A 16,990-nucleotide genomic window follows, 5' to 3' on the forward strand; every position below is an offset into this window, starting at 1 on the left:
GAATTCAGTAGACTACTGTACTTATAATAAAATGTGGATGCTGCTGCAAACCTTTACCATATGTTTAAAATATATATATAATGCATATTATAAAATCTGTTGTGTTATTTTTATATAAAAGATACTTGTTTTACTCCATGTCTTATTTTTGCTAAGAAAAGATATTATATTTTTGATCCAGGATAAGGTATATTATTAAATTTTTTACCTTAAGTTTGTCAAATAGTAAATATTATGTGTATGTGTATGCATATGCATACACACATATCTATAAATAAAAGCTAGGCTTATTTCTGAATTCATTTCTGCCCATTTTTCTACTTTCATGTTTTTGAGTCTGTAATGCACTCCTTTAAAAGTTGTCAACTCAGGCATGTTCTCTGCTAGGACATGTTTTCCTTCAGGATTTCTTTGTAAGTGATTTCTTTGATAGTCCGCCCATTCATTTATTTCTTTTGTTTGAATTGCAGACCCACTTTGTCAAGATATATAAAGCAATATCCTGGCACCTTAATTGGAACCTTGTTAAATTCATAAATTATTTTAAGAAATAATGTCATTTCTATTATAATGTCTCTTCTGTCAGGAGCTTATACATCTACATTTATTCAAATCTTCCTTACTTTTCCCATTATGTTTTGTTGTTTTCTTTATTTCAGCGAAGTACTGGGAGACTCAGCTATAATTTGGGGATGTTAATACTCATTTGATCATCTAAACCACTACATTGCTGTAAGGGCTGCACATAAACAGTATAAAATGTATTCAGAATTATTTAAAAATGTTACAACATAAACAAGGGCATGATATAATGAAATGTAATTAAACAATGTTGTTTCTCAATCAGTTAAGATTCCGGAGGGAAGGAATCACGTCTTCTTCTCTTGATATTCACAATACTTTACAAGGCACAGGCCTCACTCAATAAGTAATTCTTTGTTAGGGGAATGAACAGTGATAACATCAAAAAAGTACAAGGAAAAGAAATAGGTTTAGGGAATGGTATGGTTGGGGAGAATGAGTTCATTTAATCTTAATAGTACATTAACTTCATCTCAATATAATCTTATAATTCAACATTTATCAATATGTCAATAGATTTCCTTCTGCGGAGCTCTCTTTGTAGCAAAATTTTAAAACTTTATGTTGATGAGATATATTATTTGTGTTCCTAGAATCTTTCTAGTTTTTCCCTCTTAATGGAACCACTCTGCTAAAACTGAGATAGAAGCTGGGAGCTGAGGGAAGGAGGAGGTCGGAGGGGAGGGAAATGGTAGGTAATTACCCAACATTTGACTCTAGAGCTAAGATCAAAAATATGCCAAGATCATAGTAATAACCATTGTCATGCCAGATACTAACCAGAAGCTTTTCACATACTGTTCTTAACCTCAAGTTTAAGGTGAACCCGAAAGACTTCTATCTGCCAAAGCCCTAGCTCAGATTTTAGTTTCCTTGTAACCTTTCTGGCCGCCATAATGTCTAAAGCTCAAACTCGTCCCCAACCACATCTGCAGTATGGAAAGAAGAACCCTTATGTACGGCTTTGGTTGTTCAGAGAAAAGAATGTTTTGTTTGTAATTACCATGTGTGGTAAATTATTAAGTACACAAAACACATTCCACTGATTTGATATTTCAAGTATTTTGCTTTTTTTTTTTTTTTTAGCATTTCAAGAGCTAACAATGTGACCTTGTCATGAGAACTGGCTGAAACTCAAATATTTGCATTGAGGAGCTTCTAGGCTTTTGGGTTCACTTGTAACATGGAGTCTGATGCAGATGCTTTATGTAGTAGAATGACCTTTTAATTTTCTGAAAAAAAAAATAAAATGATCTTTTAAGGTACAGCATCAGTGATGTCTCCTTTGAATCCAAAATGCATTAAAAGCTCACTCCATATACAAACTCTGGAGGGAAGTCAGTCCATGAGCCTTAGAATAAAATCTGCATAGTATAGAAAGCACTTTCCCTTGAATTCTTTAACTGTGCTGAAATCCTCATTATAACTCACTGAAGTGGATAGGGTAGGTGGTTTTATCATTATTTCTTTTAACAATCTCTTCCTTTTTCGTGCCTGGGTAGATTAACGGAGGTTAACCTAGAAAGCTACAGGACCCAGTCTTAAACCTGGTTTGCTGATTTTAATTTCTACAAATCAGAGTTTCTCTATCTAGGTGCTAATGACATTTTAGGTTGGATAATTCTTTCTTGTGGAGGTATTATAAGAAGTGTAGCAACACCCTGGCTTCTAGCTACTAGACACCAGGAGCGCCATCCCTGTTCAACATTTGTGACAACGAAAAAATATTTCTGGATATTGCAGATGGAGGAACCATCCCTGGCCAACAACCACTAGAAGCTTTTCAACATGCCAAGTCACCTATAAGTGATAATTAACTCCATTTCTACAGAGACATCTCTATGTCCTGTCTGCTCAGCCTTATAGGACACAGTTGGTGGATGTGTCTCCAGCAAGAAGACCGCAGGCAATACAGTAGTCCCCCCTTATCCATGGTGGCTATGTTCCAAGATCCCTACTGGATATCTGAAACTTCAGATTGAACTCTCTCTATATAACATAGTTTGAATGTTTGTCCCCTCTGAAACTCATGTTGAAACTCAATCCCCAATGTTCCAGTATTAAGAGATGGGAATCTTAAGAGATGACAGGTTCATGAGAACTCACCCCTCATGGATGGGTTAATCCATTCATAGGTAAATGGATTGATGGGTTATCCTGGAGGTGGGTTAGTTATCAGGGCACTGAGACTGTTATAAAGCCAATTTGGCATGCACTATCCCCTTGCCATGTGATCCCTGCACTACCAGCTAGAAGGACCTTGCAAGATGCAGACCCTTGACCTTGAACTTCCCAGTGTTCGGAACTATAAGAAATAAATTTCTTCTTTTATAAAGTACTCAGTCTCAGGTATCTAATTATAGTAACAGAAAATAAACTAAGACAACACACATTCATATGGTCAACCTTAATTTATAAATTAGGCACAGTAAGAGATTAACAATAATAATTAATAATAAACAATAATAACAATATACTGTAATGTAAGTTATGTGACTACCATGTTTCCTCGAAAATAAGACCTACCCAAAAAATAAGCCCTAGCAGGATTTCTATGCATTCGTTAAATATAAGCCCTACCCTGATAATAAGACCTAGTGATGGGTGTGGCCATACAGCGTAGTGTATCTCATAGCCACGTCATGTATTTCAGTGTGGAGGGATAAGGGAGACTGGAATACCTTTCATAAGACATCCCCTAAAAATAAGCCCTAGTGTGTCTTCTTGAGAAAAAAAAAAAAAAAGACAGTGTCTTATTTTCGGGGAAACACGGTATGTTCTCTTTCCCTGTCTTGCTCTCAGAATATGCTATTGTACTGTGCTCACCAATTTTTAGACTATAGTTGACTGTGGGTAACTGAAACTATGGAAAACAAAACCATGGATGGGGGAGGGAGGACTACTATACTCTCATATTTGTTAAGAACTCCTCATTCAATTGGGATAGGCCTGCTCAGATTAAGGTAGAAATGTTGGCTAGGCTTAGTTTTGTTTGTTTTTTTCCTTCTGATGAGCCACAGACCAAGATATATATTAGAGAGTCTATAGTGATCAACAGTGTGATTCACCAAATATTTCTGTTTTTCTCTATTATGGCACAAAGTGGGATTGCATGTCCACCCCTCCCACCACTGCCTCTTATGGGTGGGTTGTGCCCTTGTAACAAGTTCTGCCCAAAGAGTTGGATGGGACCTTGTGTCATGCCTAGGCCAGAGCACTTCCTGCTGATCAGACAGCCTCCTGAGCTTTCTCTTCCTTCTGACACTGGTAATATCTGCGATAGTGATCATTTGAGTTTCTCCATCAATGTGGGTCTCTGAGTGATAATACTGACTAGAAGTCCCCAGCTCCTTTGCTTAAACATAGAATAAGAGATGAATCTTACATGTTTTAAGCCACTGAAATTTTAAGGTTGTCTCTTACCTTAGCAAAACTCTGCCTATTTTGACTGACATAAGAACTTGAAGATGAGAGGAAAAAAGATTTACATTAAGATCACCTAATATTAAAACACAAAATATAATATATAATTACTTATACTTGCTTAAGTCTTAGGATTCTGTCCTGAAACTGTGTCTATTTTCATTCTATTCAGTATTAAAAAATCGTTTCCATGTGGGTTTCTATATACCTGACAAGGTATATAAATTGTGCTATTCTATTATGTCAAACTCATGCTTTTATTCATTCCAATAATAGTTGAACAGTAAATATGTGTTACTCAGGACATCATTTCATTTCATATTGCATTTGAGAACTTTTTTGTGATGAAGATAGAAGAAAGAAGATGGAATGCATTTTACTATCTGAGGGAGGGAGATATTTAGGAAATGAATTTGAGCTGTGTAGCTATGAGTGTATGTGCATGTACGTGTGTATGTGGGTTATGGGTGTGTGTGTTTAACTTTCCATTTGCAAAGAAACTATCAGAGAAAATGGAAATGATTTCACATGAGTGATCAGAAATCCTCAACACCCTCCCCCCCATTATCATCTCCGGCTTTCTTACCTGCAAAACAGGGATGATTTTACAGATTTCCATGTGGAGCACAGGCGAGCATTCACCTTAGAGGTAGGATGACAAGGTTTCAGTTGCGGCTCCCTAACTGACTGGCGGTAGTAGAGTGCTAGAATTTTCAAAAGAGATTTAATACTGATTGTCTGCTTCATCAAAAAGGGCAGTAAAACTGTTGGCACTAAAGCCACCACTCAGTGGTGTCCTGTTTCCCCCCAAGACCTCTGTGGAGAGGGAAAGAGAATGAAGCTGGAGAAGGAATAATTAATGGTCCTGCTGTCATACACTAAGCCTTTCTTGGTTTTCCTACCCATCTAGGTTTGTATGTGAAAGAGAAAAGCTTGACTGACAGGCAGAATTATCAAAGTGATGTAAAGCTTTCAGACTCAGTTTCTCTTTCCATAAAATGGGATAATAATGTCTACCTCATTGGGATTATCATGAATATTACATCAAATAACCAAACAAAGGACCAGGAAAGAAGCAAAATTTCAATTAATGCCAGCTGTTAAAAGCATAATAATAATTAGCATTACAGTTATTTATAAGAAAACCATTTCCCTGTGAATGCTAACAGTATGGAGAGTAATTCTTTCAGCTGTTATCACAAGGTATATAAATTGGTTTTATGATCTGAGTTTTAGACTTGCTAATATAGTACCAAGAAGATATAATGGACAAAGCAGAGCATGCCTGCATTTCTCTTCTATGAGAATAGGAGTGCTGGACGGCAAGTTAGGGAAAAAATGTTTAAAGTTAGAGAAATACTTGCACCAGAAAACAAGAACATGGACTGGGCGCAGTGGCTCAGGCCTGTAATCCTAGCACTCTGGGAGGCTTAGGTGGAAGAACTGATTGAGCTCAGGAGTTTGAGATCAGCCTGAGCAAGAGTGAGACCCCATCTCTATAAAAACTAGAAAAATTAGCTGGGTGTGGTGATGGGTGCCTTTAGTCTTTCTCAGCTACTCCAGAGGCTGAGGCAAGAGAATTGCTTGAGCCCAAGAGTTTGAGGTTGCTGTGAGCTATGATGATGTCCCCACACTCTAGCTGGGACAACAGGGTGAGACTCTGTCTCAAAAAGAAAAAAGATAACATGAGATAGAGCATGGTATGCATAGTGGTTAAAGCACTACCTCCATGTGTGGCCTTATTTAATTTCTCTGTGCCTCAGTTTCTCCCCCTGGAAAAAATGAAGACAGTAAAACTGAACAGGATGGTTATGAAGACTGAAGGAGCTAAGATTTGTAAACAGCTAAGAAGAAATATAGTCAGTGCAATTTAAATATCTGGTCAATAAACCAGAGGGGCAACAAAAGGGGGTGAAGTTACACAGAATGGCCTGTTAGGAACTCTTTGGAGCAGAGACTAGCAAAGTGGCCTTCTAAGGACACAAACTGGAAAGCTACCAGGTTCACCCATTCATTCAACGCTTGCCTGCCTCCTCTGGGCAAGGTGCAGTGCTGTGGCCACTACAGTTGATTTATATTTGGAATGACAAAGATGGACCACTGGCTACAGCAGAAAGAAGCCCCGGCTGTGACTGGAGTGACAGCAGGTACACAGATAACTCGCCATCCCTTCCTGTGGGCTTCTATAGCACTTTCCAAATATTTCATGGCATCCTAGTTAGTCACCTGATGATCACACACGTATCTCCCCAGGCCAGAGCTCCCTGCAGGGAGCCTGCAGCCGGCTCACCGGAATCCCCTTTCCCGGTGCTCAGTGAGTCTGCCTTGAGTCAAGCCAAAGTGTGCGGGAGACCAGACCTGTGACTGGTGGGCCTGAGGCACAACCACTCTCAACAGCTCCAGGGGCACACGTGGGAGGGCAGAGCTGTGGGCCCAGGATGTGACCCTGTGAGTAAAGACCTAGTCTTCTTCGTAGTGCTGGCTTCAAATCACCCAATAGTAAAAGTAGCTCAGAAGCCTTCCACTGAAGGATTTCCTCCAGACTCTTTTCTCAGTTCATCCACAAACACCTCGAAGCTGGCACAAACAAAACTCAACTCACCAGCTTTGCAAATGAGCTGACTTTTCCTTTCCTTCTCTCTCTGTAGCCATCCATCTACCAAGTTCTTTTCTGTGTTTTCCTCAGGAACATCCGTCTCATACAGCCCTTTCTCTCACTAACTCCTCTGTTGCCGCTTCACAGAAATCACACTTGGATTACCACCATTGGCTCCTGCAGAGACTCTGTCTACATATCACTGCAAGCTACGTGGTACAGTTTCCTAAAAACAAGTTTCGCCACATTTCTTCCCTGCTCAGGATCTAGGCTCCCTGCCCCTCACTTTTACCTAATACACTTTGGTTATCAAGACCCCATATTCTGGCCCTTCCCTACCTGTGTAACGTACAAATTAAGGTCTCCATGTACAATCTTGCTCTATTTAGGCTAGTGACCTCACAGCACTGATCACTGAAGTTTTTCTCTCATTTAAACAGTTTCTAAACCGTTTGCTTCTATGTGTTCTGCCCATGTTATTTCCCCTTTTGGAATAACTTGATCCTCCTTTTCGGGCTATTCAAGTACTAGCCTTTCAATTAGCACTCCAAGCCACCTGTGTCAAGACTAACAAGTAACTTTGTATTTCACTCGTTTCCTATACAAATGCACAAGTGTTCCTTCCTCAATAAAACTGAATTCCTTGAGGGAAGGGAGTTGTTATTTTTACTCATTATCTAGTAAGTGTTCACTGGCTCCATCCAGCATTGTGTGAGGTATTGTCCCGGGCTTTGGGCACAGCAATGAACAAGACTGACTCAGTCCCTGTCTTCACCGCACCCACATTTGTGCATGTAAGTGCATGTGTAGATATGTGAGATGACCAATTTATACATATATAGTGTGAAATGGAGAATAAGCACCATGAAGACAAAGTACGGGGCATTGACAGGCTACAACAAAGCTTCGTATCGAAAGAAAATGTCCCTAAACTAAAATCAAAAGGATAAAATAGAAATTAACAGGCAAATCTCTAAAGCAGGGGTCCTCAAACTTTTTAAACAGGGGGCCAGTTCACTGTCCCTCAGACTGTTGGAGGGTCAGACTGCGGGCCCTGGGACGAGTTGGCTGCTAAGCAGGACAGGCAGCGGTGGCAAAAACACCTGGCGGGCCGGATAAATGTCCTAGGCGGGCCACATGTGGCCCACGGGCAGTAGTTTGAGGACGCCTGGTAAAGGTCCAAAGAAGCCTGGTGCCTTAGAGGAATAAGGAAGAGGTCAGTACCCAGAGCTGCAGAGGGCAGGAGAGACACATGCAGTGAGGCTGCTGACTTGGTGTGGATGCGGGTTGGACGCAGTTCCTGACACTGCGAGAATCAGGTGGTGACTGCTGAGTGACAGTAAGCTGATAGGAGGGCCTTAGGAGTCAGAGTACACAGTAGCAAAGGCCATTTTTGAAATTTTGTTGCCGGTGTATTTGGTTTTCAGACAATGCTGAATACCCAAACTTAAAAAACACAAACACTTCAGTACTTATGAAAGCTAGGAGAATGCTCATTTTACTGACCCAAACATGACCAGGGACGGCAAAGATTAAAGGGCTCCACATGGCGTTAAGAATGAGAGGATCTGCTGCTATCAGTCCCCAATTTTTTTCTTTCTTAAGTTCAATAAAGAAGGCATAGACCAATGACAACTATGATATGGACTGTGGTCCATTCCACATTATAAGCTAGATGCCAAAATGCTTTACACAGGCCACCTAACAGATGGTAATGTATTTCAGACATTACCAATGTGAGCAGGATTCAAACCAGTGACCCAGAGGTGAGAGGTTGTATATCCAATTACAAATTCCCACTTTCTTTAAGTGTTAAGATGCCTAAAGCAATATATTTTATTTACATCAAGATGCATTGTATAAACTATATTTGATAAAAGAGATGACTTCACGTTCTCAACTTAAATCAAAGAATGCTTACTTAAGTATTTTTTTAATTGAATCAGACTTTAATGTCATCGTATAATCTTTTGGTTAACAGTGCTCATCTTGATTATTCCAACAAAAGGAAAACATGGAAATTAATTCTTAAGTTGTAGAGCTTATGTCATCTATAAAAATACAAATTTAGAAAATTCAAAAGAGGTACCTGGGACATCAGTGAAGGTTTCTCCAAGGACAGAGACGTGAAAATTGAGCTCTAAGTCCTTAAGATGCATTAATACCTTAAAAAAACTTTCTGGATCTTTATCATGCTCCCTGGAAATAAACACACAAAATATAATTTGTATTACCTTAGGATATGTGTTAGGACAAGTGATTTCACTTCTCACAGCATCAAACCTTTCTGTGGTTTGCTGAGGGATATAGGAACCTCTGGCATCCAGAGATTTCCCCTTTTGACCTTATTGTAGTATTAACAGTGATTGTTTTCATGCCTACAAACTTCTCTGTTAGGATCAAAACCCAGTTTTACTGAACTTGTAAGGCTTTGCCAGCCTTTTGTGCAAGGAGAAATCTGCCTTGTTTTTCACATCTTAAGGTTAGTCTAGAGAATATATAGTGTATTTTCCTTTTTCCTAAAAATGGTTAATTTTCTACTTAACAATTGTTTTTTTTTTAAGATAAGACCAATCTTCAAAGGATGATTCTCCACTGAGCAGGTGAATGCACCAAAGATGCTTTTCACTTCTATGGGTCTGAATATCTTCCTCTTGCATTTCCTGAGCCCCTTTGTGCCCTTACAAGGCACACACAATTTAGGGAGTGAGATTAGAGACCCTTTCACTAATCTCTCATTTTAAATAATTAAGTGGAGAATTATAAATACATCAAAAGGGGATAGGGCTGGGTCTATGTCTGCTGAGTATTAACTTAGGAGTGGAGTTATGCAACACATAAAAGAGTGATAAGAAAGATAATTCTTTCATTTAGTAGAGTGTTCAAAACACATGGATTATTTTGTGTTTGTTCAGCTTGTCAGTCTTCTTTGTAAATCACAGAATGAAAGGCTAAAGGACATTAAAATTAAAGAAAAATCTCCAACAAATCACATTAAAATGAAATGAGGGTTTTTTTTTTTTTTACATCCTAAGGTGTGAATATTTCAGTATTTCTTGCATTTAATTACACTGTTTTAAATTATCTTATTTCAGACAGATGTGGACCAGATGTCTTCAAAATATTTGTTTATTTATAATTCAGAATTTTAACTTCTTTTTATATTATGGAAAAATAGTTATATATCAGCAATTGAATTTGTCATTTACTAACTAATTATGTAAAATAAATCTGTAAATTGATCAAACTGCTATATGAAATATGAAAATGACATCATTCAGGAAATCTCATGAAAAATGACATCTGCAACCCTAAATGTGTTAATTCACAATTCAGTCAATATTTTCAGTATCACGAATTAAAACAAATGCATTTTCTAATTAACATTTTAAAACAGCATTTACAATCTTTTGAAATTGTAAGATCCTCTAGAATTAAGATTCTATAACCATTTATGTTAAGGTCTAGATCGCTCAGTTTGATTTATTTCAAATAATGAAGAATGCATTGGCAAAACGTTCATCACTTTTTAACATGATGCATATTACAGACATGTGCCATTGGGAAGTTTTTGGTTAGTTCTTATACACACTACTACTGTGGGCAAGAACAAAGACTCAAAACAGTTTGAAAGTAAAGAATATACCATCTGCTTATCTTCAACCATATCAATCAAATAGCTGCCACCTAATCTGTAAAACGTTCTTTTAGTCTGATTCTCTTGGAAATACTAAGATGAAAAGAAGGGAAACAATATAACATAATACATCTTTAACAGTGAGTAACTAACACTGCAGGGAAATCTAGCCATTCAGTGCTGTAAATTTTTCATTTTGAGTTCCAAAATTTTGGCTATGACTATCCAAGAGATCTTCTATTCTAAATATTTCCTGCTTTTTTCTTTTTTAAAGTATTAAAGTAAAAGTAGATGAGATTTCGGGTTGGGAGGAGGTTTAATTGGGCAGAGGGTGTAGTTCTTAGAAGATTCCAGTGTGAATTATTTTCAAAGTGGCAGGCTTTATAAACTTCTATTTTCAGTGTTTCTATATAAGATGAAATGCATTACAATCCTGCTGTATTCTTTAGATATTTCCTGTAGGTGAACAAAAGCCTTCATATTCAATACTTTGCATAAGAACACAAAGAGATTTGTGTGAATTCCCCCTCTTTTTGTTTAAACCGTAACATATGGCAGAATGTAAGGTGAGATTTTTCCTTCCCAAAATTATCCCTTAGAAAAAGAAGCATTTTAAACTAACGTCCTTATAAAGTCTCTCATAATACCAGGCACTCTCTCAATTACTTTATTTTGAACAAAGTACTGTTTAGGTAACATGCATTAGCTGGAAGCAACGTTAAGTGATGAGAGTTTCGGCTGGTTTTAGCAGTCATTCACTGGATAGCGCTGGTAAAAACAGAAGCAAAGGAATTTAATACTGAGTAGGTAATTATTTTGGGAGACATGACCTAACAATTCTAAGTGCTGGATGTTGTTGAAAACAAGTATTTTAAAGATCACTAAAAAAAGTAATAGGGTAAGTGGTTACTGGAGATCATAAGTAGTAAGTGGGTTTTTATAGCTGGGGAAAAGATTTCCAGTTATGGCATCATACACAGTTTCACAAAGTCCTGCACACCAGACCACTCAGACTGAATTCCAGATGACAGGTGGTGAAAGCAGGCCAGCTGCTTGAAAAGGTGGCACCGCTCTGAAGTCAAGAATGTACGGGAGAGGGAGTTGGATCCAAACTGCTGATGAAATATAAGGGTGGGGAAAGAGCAATATTTCTAAAAATGTCCCTCATGATATGTGTTTTAAAGTATTACTTACATCTAAATTAGTAGATTGCATATAAGTATATATATATACACATGGTTACTTTATCTATGTCACTCAAAGTTTAATATAGTCAATTTAGCTGAAAAATTGTCTTGTGCTTTCTTTTCAGAAAAATGGGAAACTGCCTTACATTCAATCATTAAAGATGTGTATAATATTTGGCCACAGCCATATATCAAGGCATAGATGATATTCAATGGCAGAGCTCAATATATTTTGCTGAGTGAGGAACTCATTCTAGGTACCCAATGATTCATCTGTGGATTTTACTCCAGCATTCATGATATTAATAAACCCATTTGGTATAATATGTGCATCTGTCTTAAATTCTTTTCTAAGAAATCTAATGCGAAACTCTCACATGTATGATTTTATCATAAAGCATTAAATACGCAGGATGGGGGATTTAAAGATAATATACTAAGGGCCCTTTTCTGCTAATAGCTATCAAGTTTAAACATACATTTAATAATATGCTCAATTCTCACAACCACACTTAGAGATTTATGGGCTCACTCTTCTGTTCTCATCCATTGCTTAATATAAATTAAGACTATCTTTTAGGGTGGTTTGGTAATATAAATAATAACTTTTGCCCAAGGAATTCCAATTTAGAAAAGTTATCTTATAAAATAATAAAAGGTATACACAGAAATTCAGCCATAGTATGTTCATAACAGCATTGTTTCTAATGGCAGTCATCCGTAAACAACCTAATAGGATGATAAATAAATACATGTTGACATACACATGTGATGCAAGACCATGTAGCCATTAAAAAAAATGTTGCAGAAATACACTTTTTGAAATAAAAAAATATTCAAGAAATGCTGTTAGGTAGAAGGGAGATCTATATCTATATCTAAATCTATACCTATCTCCCCGTCTCAAGCTGTCACCCTGAGTAGAGTGCCAGGGCATCACAGCTCACAGCTACCTCAAACTCTAGGGCTTCAGTGATTCTCTTGCCTCCGCCTCCCAAGTAGCTGGGACTACAGGTGTCCACCACAATGCCCAGCTATTTTTTCTGTTTTAGTTGTCACTGTTGGTTTTTAGCTGGCCCGGGCCGGGTGTATATGGCCAGTGCCCTACCCACTGAGCTACAGGCACCGCCTGATCTGTACTTGTAAGACAAATGGATATGTTTGGGATGAAGCATTCTAAAATGTTAACACGAATTATCTCTATAAGTTGTCATAATGCTTCTTTATTCCTCGTGTTTTCTATCTTTTCTGCAAAAATTTTACATAGGTATTTTTAATGCTTTTAATAAACAATCCTTCCTTAATATTCCATCATAAACTTGTATTAACAGGTGTTTTGCATAAGCCTGTTAACATTTTCAATACTTATGGAGCACAATTCCATCTTTCCTGTGACCCTTCTAATTTGACAGCTGCCAATCAAGCCAACTTGATCCATCACAAAACATTCCAGAAGATGAGTCAGGGTTCAACAAGCTTCCCCCAAATTTCCATACTCTTGAGTAGATAAGAATGAAACAGTCTGGCTGGGAATTCATTTCTCCGCACCCACTATGGCAGAAGAGACCAGCACAGAAATATTTCAAGCTTACTGGAAGCAGCAGACACAGCAAGAACAGCTTTTATTCCCAAATATTATTCAGAACATTTGAAAAGCATAAACTGTTTCCATGTGTTTTTTCTTCCTATATCTGTTCTCTTTCTGTTGCATTTCCCATTTAGTTTCTTAGAGCTAAATTTCTTCTTATTCCTCACTTAACATTCACTCAGTAAATATTTATTGAGGATTTCTAAGTTCTCCATACTTGTCAGTTATATTGAACTGTTACCCCTTCCTATTTTTCCTCCTAACTTTAGACATATTGAATGCAATCTCTTTAACTGAGTTGCTTGCCTTGCTTGGGCAGAAAACCAGCTCCTGACGGATGTGACAGTGCTCCCAGGAGCATGCCACTCTGGATGGACAGCTCCATGAGGGAAGGATAAATGGTATGGGTTTTGTTCACTACTGAGTACGCAGAGCCTAGCTGAATAGTGGTAAACATGACTTGTTTTCATCAATAGCCAATTTTTTTTTTCTGCACACACAGAAAACTCCACATTCGTCCCCTTGCCATGGGCCACAGGACTAGGTCCAGCCCATAGATTGAGGAGTGTCACATTCAGAGGGAAGTACACATATCTGAGAGTGGTTCTGGATAGCTCTTGCTCTATTGTGGTGAATCTTGCAGAGGTCTTGTGTTAAGATGGTGAGCTTACTCAAGTAGAAGAGTCTAGGTTGCCACACAGAGGAGAGTTAGCCTGTAAACATGTGCCATACTTGCAGTAAGTGAGGGAAGTATACTTTTGCTGGTTTAAGCCACTGAGATTTGGGGTAAGCTGGGGGTGTCTTTATTACTCCAGCACAATGTGGCCTATCCTAACACAGTACCTATGGCACAAAATTAGCTACTGTGTAAGTATTTGTTGAATAAATTAAAGAGTAGGCAAAGTGAGTTACACTTATACAGCTCCTATTATGTTTCTTTGCCAATACAAATAAATATATTTCTTTATCTAAGAGCACGCAGGAAAGAATGAGTCTGCATCTGAACTAAAATGTCATTGTTATAATGGCACATTTTTTCCTGTATATATTTTTTGACTTTTTGTTTCTTTCTTCCTACACATAATGAGAGGAAAAAGAGAGTTGGTAGCTTTGGACCATGGTTTGATTCCCAGATCATAAAACCATAAACATTCTTCAGCTTCTTACTTGATGTTCAAAATCACTGGCTAAGGGATGGCAATGAGAGCATGGAGCAGTAATATGGAATTATGATTCTCCAATGCTGTGTTGTCAAACTTCTTTCTGATGCTCTGCTAAGCTCTACCTTCGCTTCCTCATTACAAAATAGCACCTTATTTTCAAATTCGGTGATGTGTTCCTTATTCAGAAACAAGGTGACTTCTATTTACCACCTCGCATTAGCTATTGGGATCACTGACTTCTCCACTATGCTCTCAAGAGCTACAAACTCTTCATTCCCCCCTATATGCCTGGCAAATCAATGAACATTTTTGGTTTCCCCCCTTAATGTGCTGCTTTGAATTTCTTACATGGCATGTCATGGCGCTTCAAATCCAATTCAGTCCGTAGTGTGATCAGCCTCCACGTTCTCAGTGTCGCTCTCGCCTCCGTGCTCACTCTTGCCTTCACTTTCTCCCCTTTGGCGACTACCAGCGCCTCTCCTTCTCTCACCTTACAAACCCTCCCCACCGTTATTTACTCGGAGTTGACCAAGACCAAGACTATTCAGTGTATCTTTCTCTGGTTCATAAGGCATTCTGCCCTTGGTTTTTAAAAATTTTTATTATTTATGGCTACATAATATATGTATATCTTTATAGGGTACATGTGATGTTCTTATATAGGCCTAAATGTGAATTAATCAACTTGGGGCAATTGGGGTATCCATTTCCTCAGGCATTTAACATTTCTTTGTGTTAGGAACATTCTAATTCCATTCTTTTAGCTATTTAAAAATATACCCTAACTTGTTGATTATAGTTGCTTGTTGTGCTGTCAAATATTGCTCATTCTGTCTAACTATATTTTTGCACTGGTCAATCATCCTCACTTTATCTCCTGCTTCCTGTTGTCCTTTCCAGCCTGTGGTAACCATCATTCTACTCTCTCTCTCTGCGAGATTATTTGTTTTTAATATTTAGCTCCCACATATGAGTGAGAACATGGGATTAACTTTGCTTTTTTGAGGAAGGGGGAAAGGGACGGTTCAGAGAGAAATGGCGCTGCCATGGACTAGCAGTATGGCCAGTATGGCCACGCAGACTTAGTTTCCTCCCCTTTAAAATAGGATACTAGTACCTTGAAAAAGTTTACTGTGAGGAATAAAGACACGCCTGGAGGCCTGAAGGCATATAATACACTAATTCTCTGCGTCTTTTGCATTTGTGGTATTTTAATGTTAGAAATTTTTATCAATTTATACAATTTACAATTTATACAATTACATCCTTACTCCTCCAACACTGAAGACATTCAAGATGCTAAGATGCTTTTATGTTATTGATTCAGGAAAGATATGGGCCAGTGGTGGCAGAAAGCCCCTAGTCCCCACCAAGAAAATGGAAGCCTTCTTGGTTGTTTACAGAAGATAAAACTCTTACAGAAATGGTGAGGACTTCAGATAGGTACAAGTATGTAGGCAAAATGCCACGAGAGTATAGCAGGCACCTTCCCCTACTGTGTCTCCACTCCACCCCTCAACAAGAAACACAAGGGCTGACTCAGAGGCCCTGCGTTATGCTTCCTGGATAAGAGCCTGGAAGTAGCAGGACTCCAGAGAGTGAAGGTCTGAGTGTATGTCTCTTGGCAGGTAGTGTTGAGAACAGCCTCGAGAGATTAGTGAGCCATGGTGGGCATACAATAGAAGCATGGTTTCTGTGAATGTCATGGAGGGATCACAAAACTGCAGACAGACAGAAGTAAAAGATCCCTCAGGAGTGGCCCATGAGGAATGGAGACCAGGAAAAAGAAAGACAGAGAATCTTGAACTGTTTGAGATTTCTCTCATCATATTGAAATGGGCCATCACACAGAAATTAAGTCATAGAAAAATAAAATTCTAATTTATGCATATCAGGGTTTCATGCCATCTGCACATTCATATTCTCATCTTTCTTTTTATTTTCTTCTTGTCTACCCTGAACCCAAGCCAATCATCTTTCTTTTAAAGAGCAGAGGGATAGGAGTCTTTGAAAATTCAAAGGCTATGAGCCCTCTAGACCTTCCCCTTTGTCTTTTTTTCAGAGATCTGAGTTGTCATATCCAGTTTCCTTCTTGAAGCCTGTGATCCTACTTTTATGCCACAATTCTTCATTTACGTGTTTGACATTTTTAAGTTACACTTTTACCGGACAATACTTATTCTTAGGTGGCTTTTCATAGATCATTTCACCTCAGAACGTTAGCTTCCTTACCTCCTGGGTTTCCCCTCCAGCTGGGCACTCCCATTCTCTAGATGAAGGTGCTCACTAACAAAGCCAGTCCCATCTTTGCCCTTATTTGCTCTCACACTTCTGATGTTCTCGTCTACCTTTTATGCCATTCACCACACTCTGCTTTCTTAGAAATGATCCCTGTTTGGCTTCCAAACGTATTACGATTACAACCTAATGACGTTTCTCTCAATTAAATCTTCCCACTCATTCTATCCTGAAGGCCACCCAAATGAAAACCATGTTCAACAAGTCATTTTTCCCACTAGGTCTCACACCATAATTGTCTTCTAAATCTCTCCACTACTAGAAGTTTGGACACCTTAGGTTGTTTATTTCCAACAACGAATGCCACTCTTGCTGGATATTATATACAGTAATTTTTATTCAGCTACCTAACTTGCTAGTGAATTCTTTTTCTCTGTAACTTTACCTAGGAAGCCCATGGACATCCATGCCTCAAAGAACTGGTGGGTCAGGAAGTGTCTTCATTAAGACAAATGGGCTCTTTCCCACCCCTAGGATGTTACATAAGCAGCAGCGACTATCCTACATAATTTTTTT

The 16,990-nt window shown here is 38.4% G+C and overlaps 1 protein-coding gene across 1 annotated transcript in view; it reads right to left on the reverse strand.

The window, feature by feature from the left end:
* The window catches only part of GTDC1 (glycosyltransferase like domain containing 1), a 260,937-nt gene that overhangs the window by 17,723 nt on the left and 226,224 nt on the right, over positions 1 to 16,990 (reverse strand). The window contains 1 exon segment of the mRNA XM_012807129.2: positions 8,691 to 8,800. Coding sequence (XP_012662583.2) covers positions 8,691 to 8,800 — 110 coding nt within the window.

The sequence above is a fragment of the Otolemur garnettii genome, unplaced genomic scaffold (genome assembly GCF_000181295.1).
Source record: "Otolemur garnettii isolate 467f Iridium unplaced genomic scaffold, OtoGar3 scaffold00064, whole genome shotgun sequence".
Lineage (NCBI taxonomy): Eukaryota > Metazoa > Chordata > Mammalia > Primates > Galagidae > Otolemur > Otolemur garnettii.